A 13457-nucleotide genomic window follows, 5' to 3' on the forward strand; every position below is an offset into this window, starting at 1 on the left:
TGCTGTTCATGCTGTGCAATCGCTCTATCAGCCTAACATGAAAACAAGTTCAATGAGCATCTATGAATTTGTCTTAATTAAATCGGAGTCCTTCAAACTTACTCCTTTGCTAAATGTGGGAAGGGTAAAAGGATCGTGACCCTGTGCCCATCTTCAGAGTACAGGTTCTCCTGAGCTGGTGTGTGTAGCAATGCACAGGGTGGGCATTTGTCTGTCTGGAACACCAGTATGTGATGGATTTCTTGATGTCTGCCCTTTCAGAAGAACAGTGCAAGAAATCAACCTCTGAAGAGCAGCAAGTGAGTACTGAAACCTTGTGTTTGGGTTAAAACTGCTCACGGATATTGCCAGAAGAATATTGGTCACAAGGGCAAAACTGCATGGATAAAATGTTATTTGAAACACTGCCAGTACAAAACAATGTCTGCAGTTGCTACTAAGAGCATAAAATTGGAACTGGAATAAAATAGGAACACACCTTTGTCCTCGCTCTGTGCCACTGTTTTTGTTTAGGAGGCAAACAGAGCTGAAGGGGCTTGCGGAGTTCAGTGAGACGCTGACAGAATATCAGTGGTCTCTTCCTAGGCTGGGATGCACACTTGAGAAAAGGTATAAAGAACTCACTTCTGCTGTAGTTCTAGTGTTCCTTTTTTCTTCTCCAGTCTTGTTAGTCACAGCTGGCAATGCAGTTGTTTTATTATGGATGTGCTGTCTGTGAGACCAACCTGCATTTTCATGGAAAGCTGGGTCTGATTCAGCAGTCCAGGAGTGGTTTGCTTGTCAGTTCTGCTAACACGTCTTGGTGCTGCCCAGCAGATCACTGTCTGATATCTGAAGTGTGGTTACTCTGAAAATGTGCTCAGCTCTGATCTGTTTAAATTCTTTGCCAATCAGGCCTGATGCTGTCTGAGGTTGTATGCCTTAAAGCCAGCAAGGTCTGTTCACTGAAGGTTTGCACTGGGTTGTTATCAGGTTTGGTGTGTGTACGTGTGTGTGTGTGTGTGTGTATATATACACGTATATATATTTGTCACTTTCTACATTTGAGGAAAAATTAAAACTTTCCACATGAACTGTTACATCACATCTGCTCATTAAGGCTGGAATGCAGGTGTACGTGTCTCTCCCTTGTGCCCCTTCATCCCCATCCGTTTTCCTTTACACAGATACTATATTCCCCACATCTAAGCCTTTCATATTGCTGCTACCGCCTTCCTGCTTTTCTGGAACTCCTCAGTACCACGTCTTGGATCATGCTGCAGCCCATTAAGCTGCTTGTCTTGCTTTTAATGAGCTTACAGCATGTGAGGCCCTTCCACCTACAGATCTGTGACTCACGAGGGCTGTGCTGCCATGGGATATGTGCTGCCTCGCAAAGCCATTCGCTGGATCGAAGACACAGCATTATGAAAGCATGCCTACAGGTTGGGAGCATGTTGGTTCTTCCCATTTCTAAGAAATGGTGTAGTGCTTCTGCAGTAGACAGCAGTAAAAGTTTCACCTCTTCCTTGCTCAGAGTTGGCTGCAGTGCCTGGGGATGTGGCTGTGCTGGGTCTGTTGTTCAGTTGGTGCTGGGCTGTGCTTCCAATTCATTTTGCTTCAGGTAAGTGGAGATGATGGAATTTCACTCTTTTTAATCAGCAGCATTGCTGTCATTTGGGACAGGTTCCTGGCTGCTCTGCCCTCACAGTGTGCATCAATTCTTAGAAAGGCCTTTCTGTTGTTTGGAAAGAAGTCTTGTGAGATCTGCCCCACCACAGGCACCACTAGGAGAGCCTGTGAGACAAAGCTCAACCACCGGGAACCAGGACTCATGCCCCGACTTTGGCTTCTTCACGTGCCTGGCTGACCTCAAGCAGTATCTGTCTCTGATCATCTCTAAATTCTCCTAATCTTTACCATCCTTGTAATATCCCACTTGTGTATTCATACAGATGCATTTTCTTCCTTGCAGTTCATGGGATAAGAGCTTGTTAATGGACATCAACCTGCAGTGTTGGATATCCTCTATGCAACTCTGACTAGGCTCCTCCTGCTTGCAGTGCTCCCATTTCCTCCTTCTGCCTGTGTGTGGCTCCAGGTCAGCTGATGACACTGGTGCTACTGGGCCAGGTGCTGGCAAGCATCCAGAGGGGTGTACCTATCCTCAAAGCCTCAGTTCATAGTAATGTGCCAAAAGCATCTGAAATAGTTGGGTCAAAGGTGTTGGCAAATGAATGCGTGGGAAACGAGACAAGGTGCAGTGCTACAGCTATGCTCACAGCTAAGCCTGCTGGTTATGTGACAGGTAGTGCCACGATCAGTGAGAGATGAGGCTTAAAAACACATCAAGGCATCAAAAGCTGAGAGTGCCTTCTGAACTGCAGGAGCTGTTCTGTGCAGCAATGACAGCTAGTGCCAATGTGACAGCCCTCGTGGCTTCTTCTGAATGAGGTGGGCAAACACATATGCAACAGACACCATTTTGGCAAGACACTCTCCCAGAGCATATCCCCTGGCCTTGTTGTAACATCTTTACCCCACTGAGTGGGACCAGAGCTCACCAGTGGGATGCAGCCATGTGTTTCTGATATATATGGGCTTAGGCTGTGGTTCACTGCAGCTCTGTGCTCCATCAGACAGGCCTCACGTAGGCAGGGTGTGTTTAGCAGGGATAGGTTCCTGATGGGTGCCCTGGCTGCTCTCTGCACAGACTAACCCCACTGCACCTCATAGCTGTTCACTGAGAGGAGCACTTCTAGCAGGAACACAGGGAGGTTTTCCAGCCAGATGTGGCTTCTTCTTTGATAGAATTTGATGAATTTTAATGTTAAATAACAAGGTTAAGGTCCTGATACGACTGTTTACTGCTCTCCAAAATCAGCCTTGCTCTGCATCCGCTCAACTGACCCCAGTCAGTCCCTAACAGAACAAGGCACCCCTGTGTAAGAACCCTTGGAAATTTCCATCTAGCATTACTGTAGCAATCCTCAGTGCTGCTGTTACGCCACACGATCACACGTGGGCAGAGGTCAGCCTGCCTGCGTTACTGCTATGAGCTGCAAATAATTCTGCAAGTTCTCATTCAATAGCAGTTGTGTAATCGTTTGATTATCAGTCCCCAAGATAAATACTGTCAAGATAAGGCAGTGCCAGATGGGTTCCTTTATTGCTCTAAGAGCTAAATGTGGATGCTGGCTGTGCTGAGTCTCACTGCAACAGTGCTGTTATATAGCACCTCTACCTCTTGTTGCGCTTCATAGGGGCATCAGGCCAGAAATCTATCCCATCAAACATACCAATGCAGTATGAACAGTCTCTGCCCACAGCTGGTGCTGTATTTGGGTGCTGCTGGATGACAGCAGTATTTTGTTGGTCAGTGTCTGCTTCGGTGCTGCTTTGTGTTTGGATGGGTTGAGTTTGTTTCTGCAGTTCATATGGAAAAGCAAGTTGTGGACCTGCATGATTAAGCAGGGAAAAGAACAAAATGACTTTGAGGTGATTCTAGACTTAAGAGGTATTCAGATCTCTTTGCATAGATAGATGGATGTTAGAAGTGTTTGCTACAGCTCCTAAAAAGGGTTTTTCTGAGGTGCTGCCTGTTTTCTACTACCATTTCCTGTTCTGATTGACACAGTTGCTGTTGTCACTTATTTAAGAAATCCACATGATCGGTGCAAGCACAAACAAGGACAAAAATAAATGTCTGATAATATGAACAGATTTATCTGTTCTTTTCCCCACGCCTTTTCCCGTGAGTGTAGATTGTATTCAGCTCCCTGAAATAGACCCTCCTTTCTGAGCATTTAACCTTACCCACAGGAGTGTAGGGTGTGAGGAGCAGGGCTGTGTGTTTGTGACAGTGGTGTCCCACACCAAAGGCAGGTGAGCGCACAAGGGCAGATGCTGGGGTAGTGTTCAAGTAGGACTGAATTGGTCTGTAAGAATTCCCTTTGGAATTTCCCTTCCCTGTTACTTGAAACATATTGTCCAGGAGGGAGGGTTCAGAGCAAACAAAAGGAAACCAGAACCCTCAGCCAGTTTGTGGTGATGAATATAGATCCTTTATATTGCTGCAGTGAGGTGTGGATGGCACAGGAGTGCCAGGCAGTGTGTGCTGATGATGCTCTGCTCCCTGGGAGCTCTTCTAACCCAGGGTTGGCTGCTGCAGACTGTGTTGTTGTCCAAGCGTGGAGCATTTCCTGCAGTGGACTCAGCCAAACATCCCTACTCCCTAACAATAATGGTAAATGTTTAAAAGCCAAGGACGCTGAGTTAATCTTCACTTTGGAGCTGTGACCTTCCAGTGCTCCCAATCCGCTGCTGGGAAAAATCTGAAGAAGCTTCTGTGCCCTGTGCCCTGATGGCATGGCACTGCCACCTGAGCTGCGAGCACAGCAGCTGGGAAGTGCCCCTGGTCCTGCATTGCTCTGTCTTTATGCAGCACTTTGAAAAGCAGCAAATGAGATCTACATATGATGCAGTTACCTCTCATAAGTGCCCCAAAGAATCAAGCCGCTGTGCTCCTTTTATCCAAGCTCGTGTTGCTCACAGTGAAGCACTGAGACATGTAGAGGGGTTGGCTCTCTGCTGGTACCCTGCTGGAATGGTGTGCTACCTCAGTAGGCTGGGAACACCACAGTGTTGTTCTGTGCTGTGGGTCTGTGTAGGGGAATCTGAGGGATGCCCAAGGATCTGCCAACCCTGTGGCTCACTTTTGTTATCCCAATGGTTTTTATAAGCTCTGGCCAAGAGGTTTTGTCTGCAGGAAACCAAACCTCAGCAAGAGAAGGGAATTTGTAGACGTGGCTAAAGCAGGATTCTATTCGCCAGCTGCCTGGCCCTGGTCTGCATGGCCACAGCAGCCCCTCTGAGAGAGACCAGTGGAAATTTCCTTCCTGTCCCCCGTGCCTTGTGAAAACACCATAAAACATCGTTGGCGTTCTTTACACTTGCTTACGAGAGAAAAAATACTTGTAAGCCCCAATCCTTAATGACCCACCACAAACAAGAAACGATTGCTCAAGGGGCTGAAACACCCCCAGGGCACGTCCCCTGGGGGATCAGCACCCATCCCCAGCAGTATGATGAACACATCCTTACTGCTTGGTGCAGCCCTGGGGCCTCGTGCCACCAGAGCTGTCCCTCTGCCCATGTGAATGGAAGCAGCGTGATATTCCCTTTCAGGCTGCAGATGGTGGCATCACCATATCCCCCTCTGGGCTTGGACTATGCTGTATGCCCAGCAATCCCCTATGTAGTAGACAGGCTTTGGAGAACTGGCTCGGTGTCAGCTCCCAGAGCTGCAGGTGGATCCAGGCATGCTGCTGCCAGTGAGATCCCTCCATGCTGATGCTCTCTGGTGTTCCCTTTAAGATCTTAACACCCACTGGTGTTAATGCAGCAACACAAAGTAAATGCCATTTGTTCTCTAGGTAGGTAGGTAATGATACTGGGAGGTTTTTGGACACTTTGCTTCCACCCAGGTGCCCCCTTCCCAAGTGCCCCCACCTGCTGCCCTGTGTGCTCCCCATCCATCCACATTCCAGGGCACTAAATTTCACTGTGCAATGAGGGCACAGCACCAATACCCAAATATCTGCTTTAATCCTGGGCTTGGGCTCTCCTTTCTTAAGGTGAATTCAGCCCTGGCTGGGAACGCAAGATTTGGATTCCCAGTGGGAGGGGTGGGAGGCCTTCTCTGAATTTCTCAGGGCACTATTAGAACAGTGCGTGCCCCAGTGCACACAGCATCAGGGTATCCTCACATGTGCTCCCTCCCAGCAGCAGTAGCTGGCATCCCAGGTACGTGCAGCATGCACTGTGGGAGGGGTCACATCCTCTGCCATGGCAGCAAACCCTAAACCAACATTGGCAACCAAAAAAAAAAAACAACCCCAAACCACCAGGTGAAGGGAAAAAAAAAGCAAAACCTTGAACCAAGGAATGACAGTGATAAAGAGGTTTTATATTCCTGGGGGCTGGCCTATCTTCTTTTATTGCCCCTTTTTCTCTGTTGTTTTTTTTTAGCAATGCAAATGCAATCCATCTTTTAGAGCCTCCCAGCCACAGCCTCTCCATATACTGGGTAGGGGGAGCTTGGTAGCAGTTGGGTCTGCGTGGTGCTCCCTGGCACCCACTACCTGCTGTGGCCGTGCTGGCGTCGGGCAGCACCAGCATCGAGCTCTCACAGGGTGAGTGTCCTTGGGACAGCATCAGTGCCCCTCTGTGCTGGGGCTGCTGTGCTGCTCGCTGAGATGTAGGATGTACTTGGTGCATATGGGACTGGGTTTGTGCTTTCAGCTCCTTGTTCAGTAGGATGTTGCTTTCTTCCAGCCCCCCTTGTGCAGAGCGGGCAGCCCTCCACCAAGGAAGAGATGGAGATGGCAGACTCTGAGCGCCCGCCGCCCAAGCAGAACTGGTATGAGCTCTACGTGCTGCCCTGCTTGGCTGAGCTGCTGGGCAGTGCAGCCTTCGTCTTCATCGGCTGCTTGTCGGTCGTGGAGAACACATCGACCACCGGGCCACTGCAGCCAGCGCTGGTGCATGGGTTGTCCATCGTGCCCATCGTTGTCAGCCTGGGGAACATCAGGTAAGGGGCGGGTGACCTTCAGGGTCCTATCACACAGCCCTGGGGTCCCTCCATCCCTGGGAACATCCCCAGGTGTGCTGTGTCTCTTGGTTAATGGTTGTGAGTGAGGTTCTGGGTCTGCCTGAGGTTCTTTGGCTTTGGTTGCAGCATTTTGTTTTCAGCTCTTTTTAATGTAAAGAGAACAAAAAAAAAGGTCAAAGCTGAAGCAAAAGCATTACTTGGGAAATCTGTGGCATTTCCTTCTGAAGCAGTGTCAGGATGACACATTTTGACCTGCGTGCTCTATTCCCCTGTGCGCTGGGAAATGCTTGGATTCCATTTACAAATGGTTTCAATTCCTCTAAAGCAACATTTAGACAAAGCTGCTCACCAAAATAGGTGCTATTTGACTCCCAAACTCAGCTTCTTTCTGGATGGAAAATCTGAACAGGTCCCCATGGGGATTCACTGCTTTCTATCTCCATCTCCCTCCTCTGAATCCGTGCAGCTCAGGATGGGTCCTGGGGCTGCCCCTGCCCAGGGGCTCTCAGCACCTTCCTTCCTGAGCCTGTCTGAAACAACCTGACTTTGGGTTTTAATTACAGCTGAAGAATAAGGCATAACTGTGGGCTCTTAGATGCTCTGACTCAACAGCTTCACCAGCAATTATTATTAGGGCTGATTGGTTATGAAACTTGTTCATTAATGCATGTCCCATGATAATCTGTCTTAATTAAGCAGTAACTGAGCTTGTCTGACATGTGGTCTTTGAGATGAATAATCTGGGTCCCATTGCCAGGTGAGTGCTCACTGCTGCATGGGACTTGGGCACAGCACGGCCCAGTGATGTGCTGGGGGCTGTGGAAAGAGGAGTGTTGTGTCTTTTACATGGGGCACAGCCCTTTCCCTGCCCTCTGCCTTCTTGGGAGATGTGTTCTGCATGGAGTGGAGTATCCTTGCAGCTTCAGAGCAAGGGAAACTGCAGCCATACCATGCCGTGCTGAGCCATGCTGTGCCGTGCTGTGTAGCTGAGCAGAGGAGTAGCGCAGAGGGCAGGGCTTGGTTCATCCCCAGCCTGCAGCACTGCAAAGTATTGTGCACAGAAGAGGTTTGTGCACACTTCCCCCTCACTGCTCCTGGAAGGACCTGGTGGTTTCCTGAGTCCCAAAACCATCTTTCAAACTGTGCCAGGGCAGCTGCTGCCCTGCATGTGCTTTAGAAAGGTTTGCATATCCCATGTGGAATTGCTGCTTCTCCAAATAGCAACTGGAGAGAACAGAAACAGATAGATTTTGCTAGCCTACAATGCACAGCACTTTCTTATAAGTGCATAAAAAGTGTTCATGGCTCCAGCCCATAATGAGTGCACTGGATCTGAGGAGGGCACGGGGGCAAGTCAGCAGGCAAAGCCCCATTTAGGGTGACCCCTACACTGACTCTTCCCTTCCTTTACAGCGGAGCTCATATCAACCCAGTCGTGTCCCTGGGCATGTGGCTGATCGGTGGGATGAAACTCATCATGCTCGTCCCCTACTGCATTGCCCAGCTCGTCGGAGGGATCTTAGGGGCAGCCCTGACAAAGGTACACACACCAGAGGGGGGCTTATTAACTGCTAGGGTGCAAGGACCATGCTCTCACTCTGCCAGAGCTGACATTGCCCTGTGCTGATACACAGACTTGCGTGTGTGCTGAGGTGGGCAAGGGGCACTGTAGCACACGTTCTTCTTGTAATTAAGAGCTCTGATTTTCATACAGTCCTGCACCACAGTGTACTCTGTGAGTACTGGGTGCTCTGTGCCTGCTTTGTGCTCCCATAATCCTGTTTCCAAGCTGGGCTGGATGCAGGCATAGGGGTGCTGCTCATGGCAGCTGAACATCTGCAGCTTCAGCTGTTTAGGTGCACAGCGTTCCCCTGCCACACTTCTGCACCATTAATTCAATTTGGTGTGGCCCATCCCTGGGCTCTGAGCCCCACACAGCCCCGTGCTTTGTGCGTGTCTGATGGAGCACATCCAGCTCATTATCTCTGGAGATGCTATGAGCCTTTGCTAATGAGTTTATATTTGCCAGGCGCTTAGGGCTGGCTTGCAGGAGGAAAGTGCTGAGATTAGCTCCTCTTTAGCCCAGCGCTCCGCCCGCCCACGCTGCCCTGACAGTGAGCACATATGTCTGTAATGCCAACAATATGGAGAGGGGCAATACCAACTGAGTGTCCCCCCCAGGCTGTGGCAAGCAGTGGGAACTTCGACACCTACCACGGAGGGGCCTTCTCCACCATCATATCAAATGCACAGATTGGTCCAGCGCTGGGCAATGAGATCATCCTGACCACCTTCCTGTTGCTCGTGGTCTACATGACTGCAGTCAATGGGGAAACCAAGAGTCCTCTGGCACCTGCCTCCATCGCCCTGACAGTTGCCATCAACATCATGGCAGGGTGAGCTCAAGTTCCCTGCATGCAGTAAGTGCAGCTCCAGTAGTTCCACTCCAGTGGCTGCAGGAGCCAGGATGGGACCCACAGCTGCAAGGATGGGAGCCCCCACTCACAGTTCCCTGGAGCTTGGGGTGGGCACAGCCTGGAACTGCCAGCTTCCAGCACTGGGGCATCCCAGTGCCACCCCAACTGGCACCACAGGTGCTGCATCCTGCACCAGAGAGGGGAGAAGGATGGGGTGGGACAGTTTTGGGTAGATTGGGATGGGATGGTTTGAGTTGGTAGGTTTTGGGATGGGTTTGGATAGAATGGGATGGAATGGAATAGTTTGGGGTAGAATGGGATGAGATGGTTTGGGATGGGATGGTTTGGGGTGGGATGAGATGGGATATGCCCCCTTGCAGCCTTGCCCAGTACCTTCTAGGTCCATGGATGCTGACAGATCAGACTCTTGGCCCTGCTGGTAACTGGTAGGTGGGAATTGCTGGGCACACCCCAGAAATGTGGCAGGGAGGCCAGAGGCTTGAGTCCAGCACGTGGACACCTCATGCCTCACCAGCCTCTGCAATTACCTGCTGTGGGCTGATAAAAGTGAGCAGCCACCCCTGCAGTGTTGACAGTAGGAAGCCCTGAGCAAACAAGGGCAGCTCCTCAATGTGTGTCCTCGTGGCTGCTGGAATCGCTGCCAGGCTCAGCTGTGGGGCAGGCGCCAGGGGCAAGCAGCCGGTGTCCTATGGCACTGCACCCAGATAACCAGCACGAGCAGTACTGAACGTTAATGGATTGTTTGGTTAAGGCAGTGCCCCCTCTAGCGGGATTCAGAGACCTTATTTAAACATCACTCAAACCTTATATGCAAATATTTATCTGTCGCAGTTTCTTTAAGCTGTGAATGCTGTTGTCTCTCCTGCACTGCTCCGCTACTTGCACACATTGTAGAGCATTCTCTGGTTAAAAGCTGGGCACTGAGTGAGCCCCAAAATGGGCTCAGCAGCTTTCACACTATGCTGGGCATCCCTGCAAATGGACGCAGGACATGGGAGCTGCTCTGCACCCTAAGGGGCAGCTCACGTCTTTTGTTCCTTTCCAGGGCTAACATGTCTGGACCCTGCATGAACCCTGCCCGAGCCTTTGGGCCAGCTGTGATAGCCAACTACTGGCTCTACCACTGGGTGTACTGGGTCGGGCCGCTTATTGGCTGCCTGATCTCCAGCTTATTTATGAGGTACGTGGTGCTGTGGGGCTGCTCTGTCCCTGCTCCCCACCCCATCCTGCAGCAGATCCTCAGCCCCTCAACTTCTTCCTCTTCTCTGTGAGAAGGAGGCAGCAAAGCCTCGTGCTGCTTTGCAGCCCGGCATGTCTGCTGGCTTCATATGTATCTCCCCATGGGGCTGGTGCTGAGCTACTGCACTCCGTGTTCCCTGTGCACACTGCAACAGTGCAGATGCTGACCCTGAACTTCTTTTCCCTCCTGCAAGGTTTGTGATCGGTGATCGGGCAATGCGCCTGTTCCTGAAGTGAGGCTGTACAACACAACCCCGGCACCTCCTGCTGCAGAAGCACACTGCTGAGATATGCTGGGACAGCACTGCCATGTCCCAGCCATGAACCACATCTGTCCTGCAGGGCTGTGCCTGGCATTTGAGGCACTGCATGGCTCTTTGCCATGGGTGCAGCATGTGGCTGTGGCCGGAAGGTCTGTACTGCTGCTGCTGGGCTGCTCCTGTGCCCCTCTGCTCCCCTGGGAGCTGTGAGAGCCACTGGTTGCTGAGCACAGCAGCCACTGTAACCTCCATATGGTGGCACAAAGCTGAGTAAAGCAACAGGCGGCATAGCTCCCCAGTGCTGGCACCAATTGATTCCTATATTGTTTATTACTATTATTTAAGGAGCGTGCACATGCTGGGGGCTTCCTGGCTCCAAACATGCTGGGGGCACCACCATTCTCTCCCCAATCCTGCAGTATGTGGTCCTCATTTCTGCGTCTCTGCTGTCCTCCCACAGGCTGTGCAGCACTCAGTTACCCCCTGCATGCACTTGGGGCTGTTTGCTGTGCAGGGAGCCTGGCTGCACTGTATGTGGCTGCACTGTGTATGGCTGCACTGCACTCCACGTGGCTGTGCTGCATGTAGCTGTTGCTGCACTGTGAGTGGCTGCACTGTGTGTGGCTGCGCTGCATGTGGCTGTGCTGCACTCCATGTGTCTGTGCTGCACTCTGTGTGGTTGTGCTTGTGTGTAGCTGTGCTGCGTGTGGCTGTGATGCACATGGCCAGGCACTGGCTACAGGTTCTGCAGTGTCTGCATTATTTTGCAACCTGTGCCAATTGAACTGCCCCTGTAGCTGCATGCCAGGAGCCTGGATGCAGTTCTTGGAGGCTTCACTGCATGCTGAACAAAAAGGGAAATGCGGATGGGAGGGAAGCCCACACTGGCTGCTGGCAGGAAGACATGATTTCTGAGATAGCAGCTGGCATGGGGAGAGCAACCAGCGCCAACTGCTGCACATTTGGGATCTATCCCCATCCCTAAATCATCCTGGCTCCTCAGGGTGCGGGTGCTGGTGGTGACCCCTCCTGCAGCTTGGCAGGCTCTGTGCAGCAATGACACCAGCACATGGGCATTCTGTAGTCTCTCCCAGGGGACCTTTAGTTGCTCTGAATTTTGCAAACTTTTAAACATGGCTGGAGATTTCTGAGCACATCTGATGAAGGCAGCATTGTTGGGGGGGAAGAGGGGTAGAGGTTGGTTAGCAGAAGTGGGTGAGGTTCCAAGCAATGTCTATTGCTATTCCAGCCCATACAAGCACTGCTACGTGGTGCCCAGGGGAAGAGGCTGCCCTGGGGATGCAGTGCCACACTGGGCATGGGGACAGACAGGAGCATTTCTGTGGAGGTCGTGGGACAAACCCCATGGGGTGGGCTGGGACACAGCACCAGAGGAGGAAAACCAAAGGGCTTGGGCAGAAATGGCCCTGCAGCCCCTGGCACAGGGAAGGAGCCCTTGGGTGGGTCTGGCAGAGTCCTCTCCAGTGCATCTTGCTATTTTCAGCTCACTCACTATTTTCAGCCCAGGAAATGACCCACACATGCGCACAGGTTCGTACACAAAGCCGTGCTTTTTGTTATGAAAAGAACGAGGATGGTGGGAGGAAAGGCCCCACCAGAACGGCCCTGGTCCAGGTGAGAGGGGCGAGGCGGCTGCTTTGCTCGGGAAGGAAAGTGGTGCAACCTGCTACGGAGACAAACAGCGCGGAGATGTCACCGGGACGGTCGACATGGCAACGCTGTAAAAAATGCCTGAGCAAACAGGGAGTGAAGGCGCTGCTTCCAACCGGGAGGACTCCCCGGGCTGGGGGGCACCGTGAGCACCGGAGCACTATGCACTGCCCGCTGCAGAGCTCAACCGGAGAGTGGCTGAGGCTGCAGGAGAGGGGAGGAGGGGAAAGCGGGCGACCACCTTCCTCTTTCGGGAGGAAACACGGCCCGTGGCACCCGCAGGAAGCACAGTTATAGCTACAGCTGCTGCTGTGTTGGAGCTGCGCTGCACCCCTGCTCTATGCTGCACCCATGCACATCCTCATGTCCTTCCCCGTTTTGCTGTTGATGCATTCAGCGCTCTCATTTTTGATTTGTCAGGGTGACTTTTAATAAAGCATCTGTAATACATGTTGTTTTTCCCCGAGTATTATTAAAGAGCTTAATTTATGCTAATTAAATACCAATTAACTTCCAAGCACTTAATGTGCTTTAAGGACATAAAATACATCTCATTCCCATTCAATTAATTCCACATCAGGCCTGGCCATGGGTCTGCACCGCATTTAACAGTGCATGGATGTGCAGCACAGCCAGAGCCCTGCGTGCTGACTGTGAGGCTCACAGTGCCTAATAGGAGGCTGTCCCCACACTGCTCCCCAGCTCTGCAGCTCTCCTGTTAAGCACAGCTGTGCTTTCTTTGCCTATGACACTCTTGGTGGCTGCACGGGGCACGGCTGCTGGGATTTGGCACCTCACTGCAGGGCTGAGCTGTGCCATGCAGCTGTGTGAATTAATGAACCAGTTAATGTGGCTCAGTGCCTCCTTGGCTCTCAGCACCACCACAGCTACATGGGTGGGGATGGTGAACTGGGGGAGCCAGGCAGCAGAGCAGGGGACCCCAATACTGATGCCCATGCTGCAAACCAGCAAATGGCACTGAGGCTGTGCAGCAGGGATGGAGGCTGGCAACAAGGTTGGGGCAACTGTCCTCTGTCCTTGGGTCAGGACCAACCAGGTGGGTTTGGTCGTTGTGTCCACCTGGGACAGGGCTTCCCTCCTTGCAACCATCACAGCTGCATCTGCTAAGAATGGTAGAGGGCTTTAATGAGCAGCCCCACGGCAGGGAAGCACAGTGCTGACCTCTTGTCCTGTGGCACTTATGTGTATATTTCTGCAAAAGTGTGTCCTGTGCTGCTGAATGAGGCTGCAGGAGCA

At 51.6% G+C, this 13457-nt stretch overlaps 1 protein-coding gene across 1 annotated transcript; it reads left to right on the plus strand.

The window, feature by feature from the left end:
• Nucleotides 1-6329: 6329 nt before the first annotated feature.
• AQP8 (aquaporin 8) lies at nucleotides 6330-12649 on the plus strand. Its single transcript, XM_032447745.1, has 5 exons — nucleotides 6330-6571; nucleotides 8006-8132; nucleotides 8774-8988; nucleotides 10076-10210; nucleotides 10464-12649. The coding sequence occupies exons 1-5, from the start codon at nucleotides 6357-6359 to the stop codon at nucleotides 10504-10506; spliced, it is 735 nt and encodes a 244-aa protein (XP_032303636.1). The 5' UTR covers nucleotides 6330-6356; the 3' UTR covers nucleotides 10507-12649.
• Nucleotides 12650-13457: the final 808 nt, after the last annotated feature.

Source organism: Coturnix japonica, chromosome 14 (genome assembly GCF_001577835.2).
Source record: "Coturnix japonica isolate 7356 chromosome 14, Coturnix japonica 2.1, whole genome shotgun sequence".
In the NCBI taxonomy this organism is placed as follows: domain Eukaryota; kingdom Metazoa; phylum Chordata; class Aves; order Galliformes; family Phasianidae; genus Coturnix; species Coturnix japonica.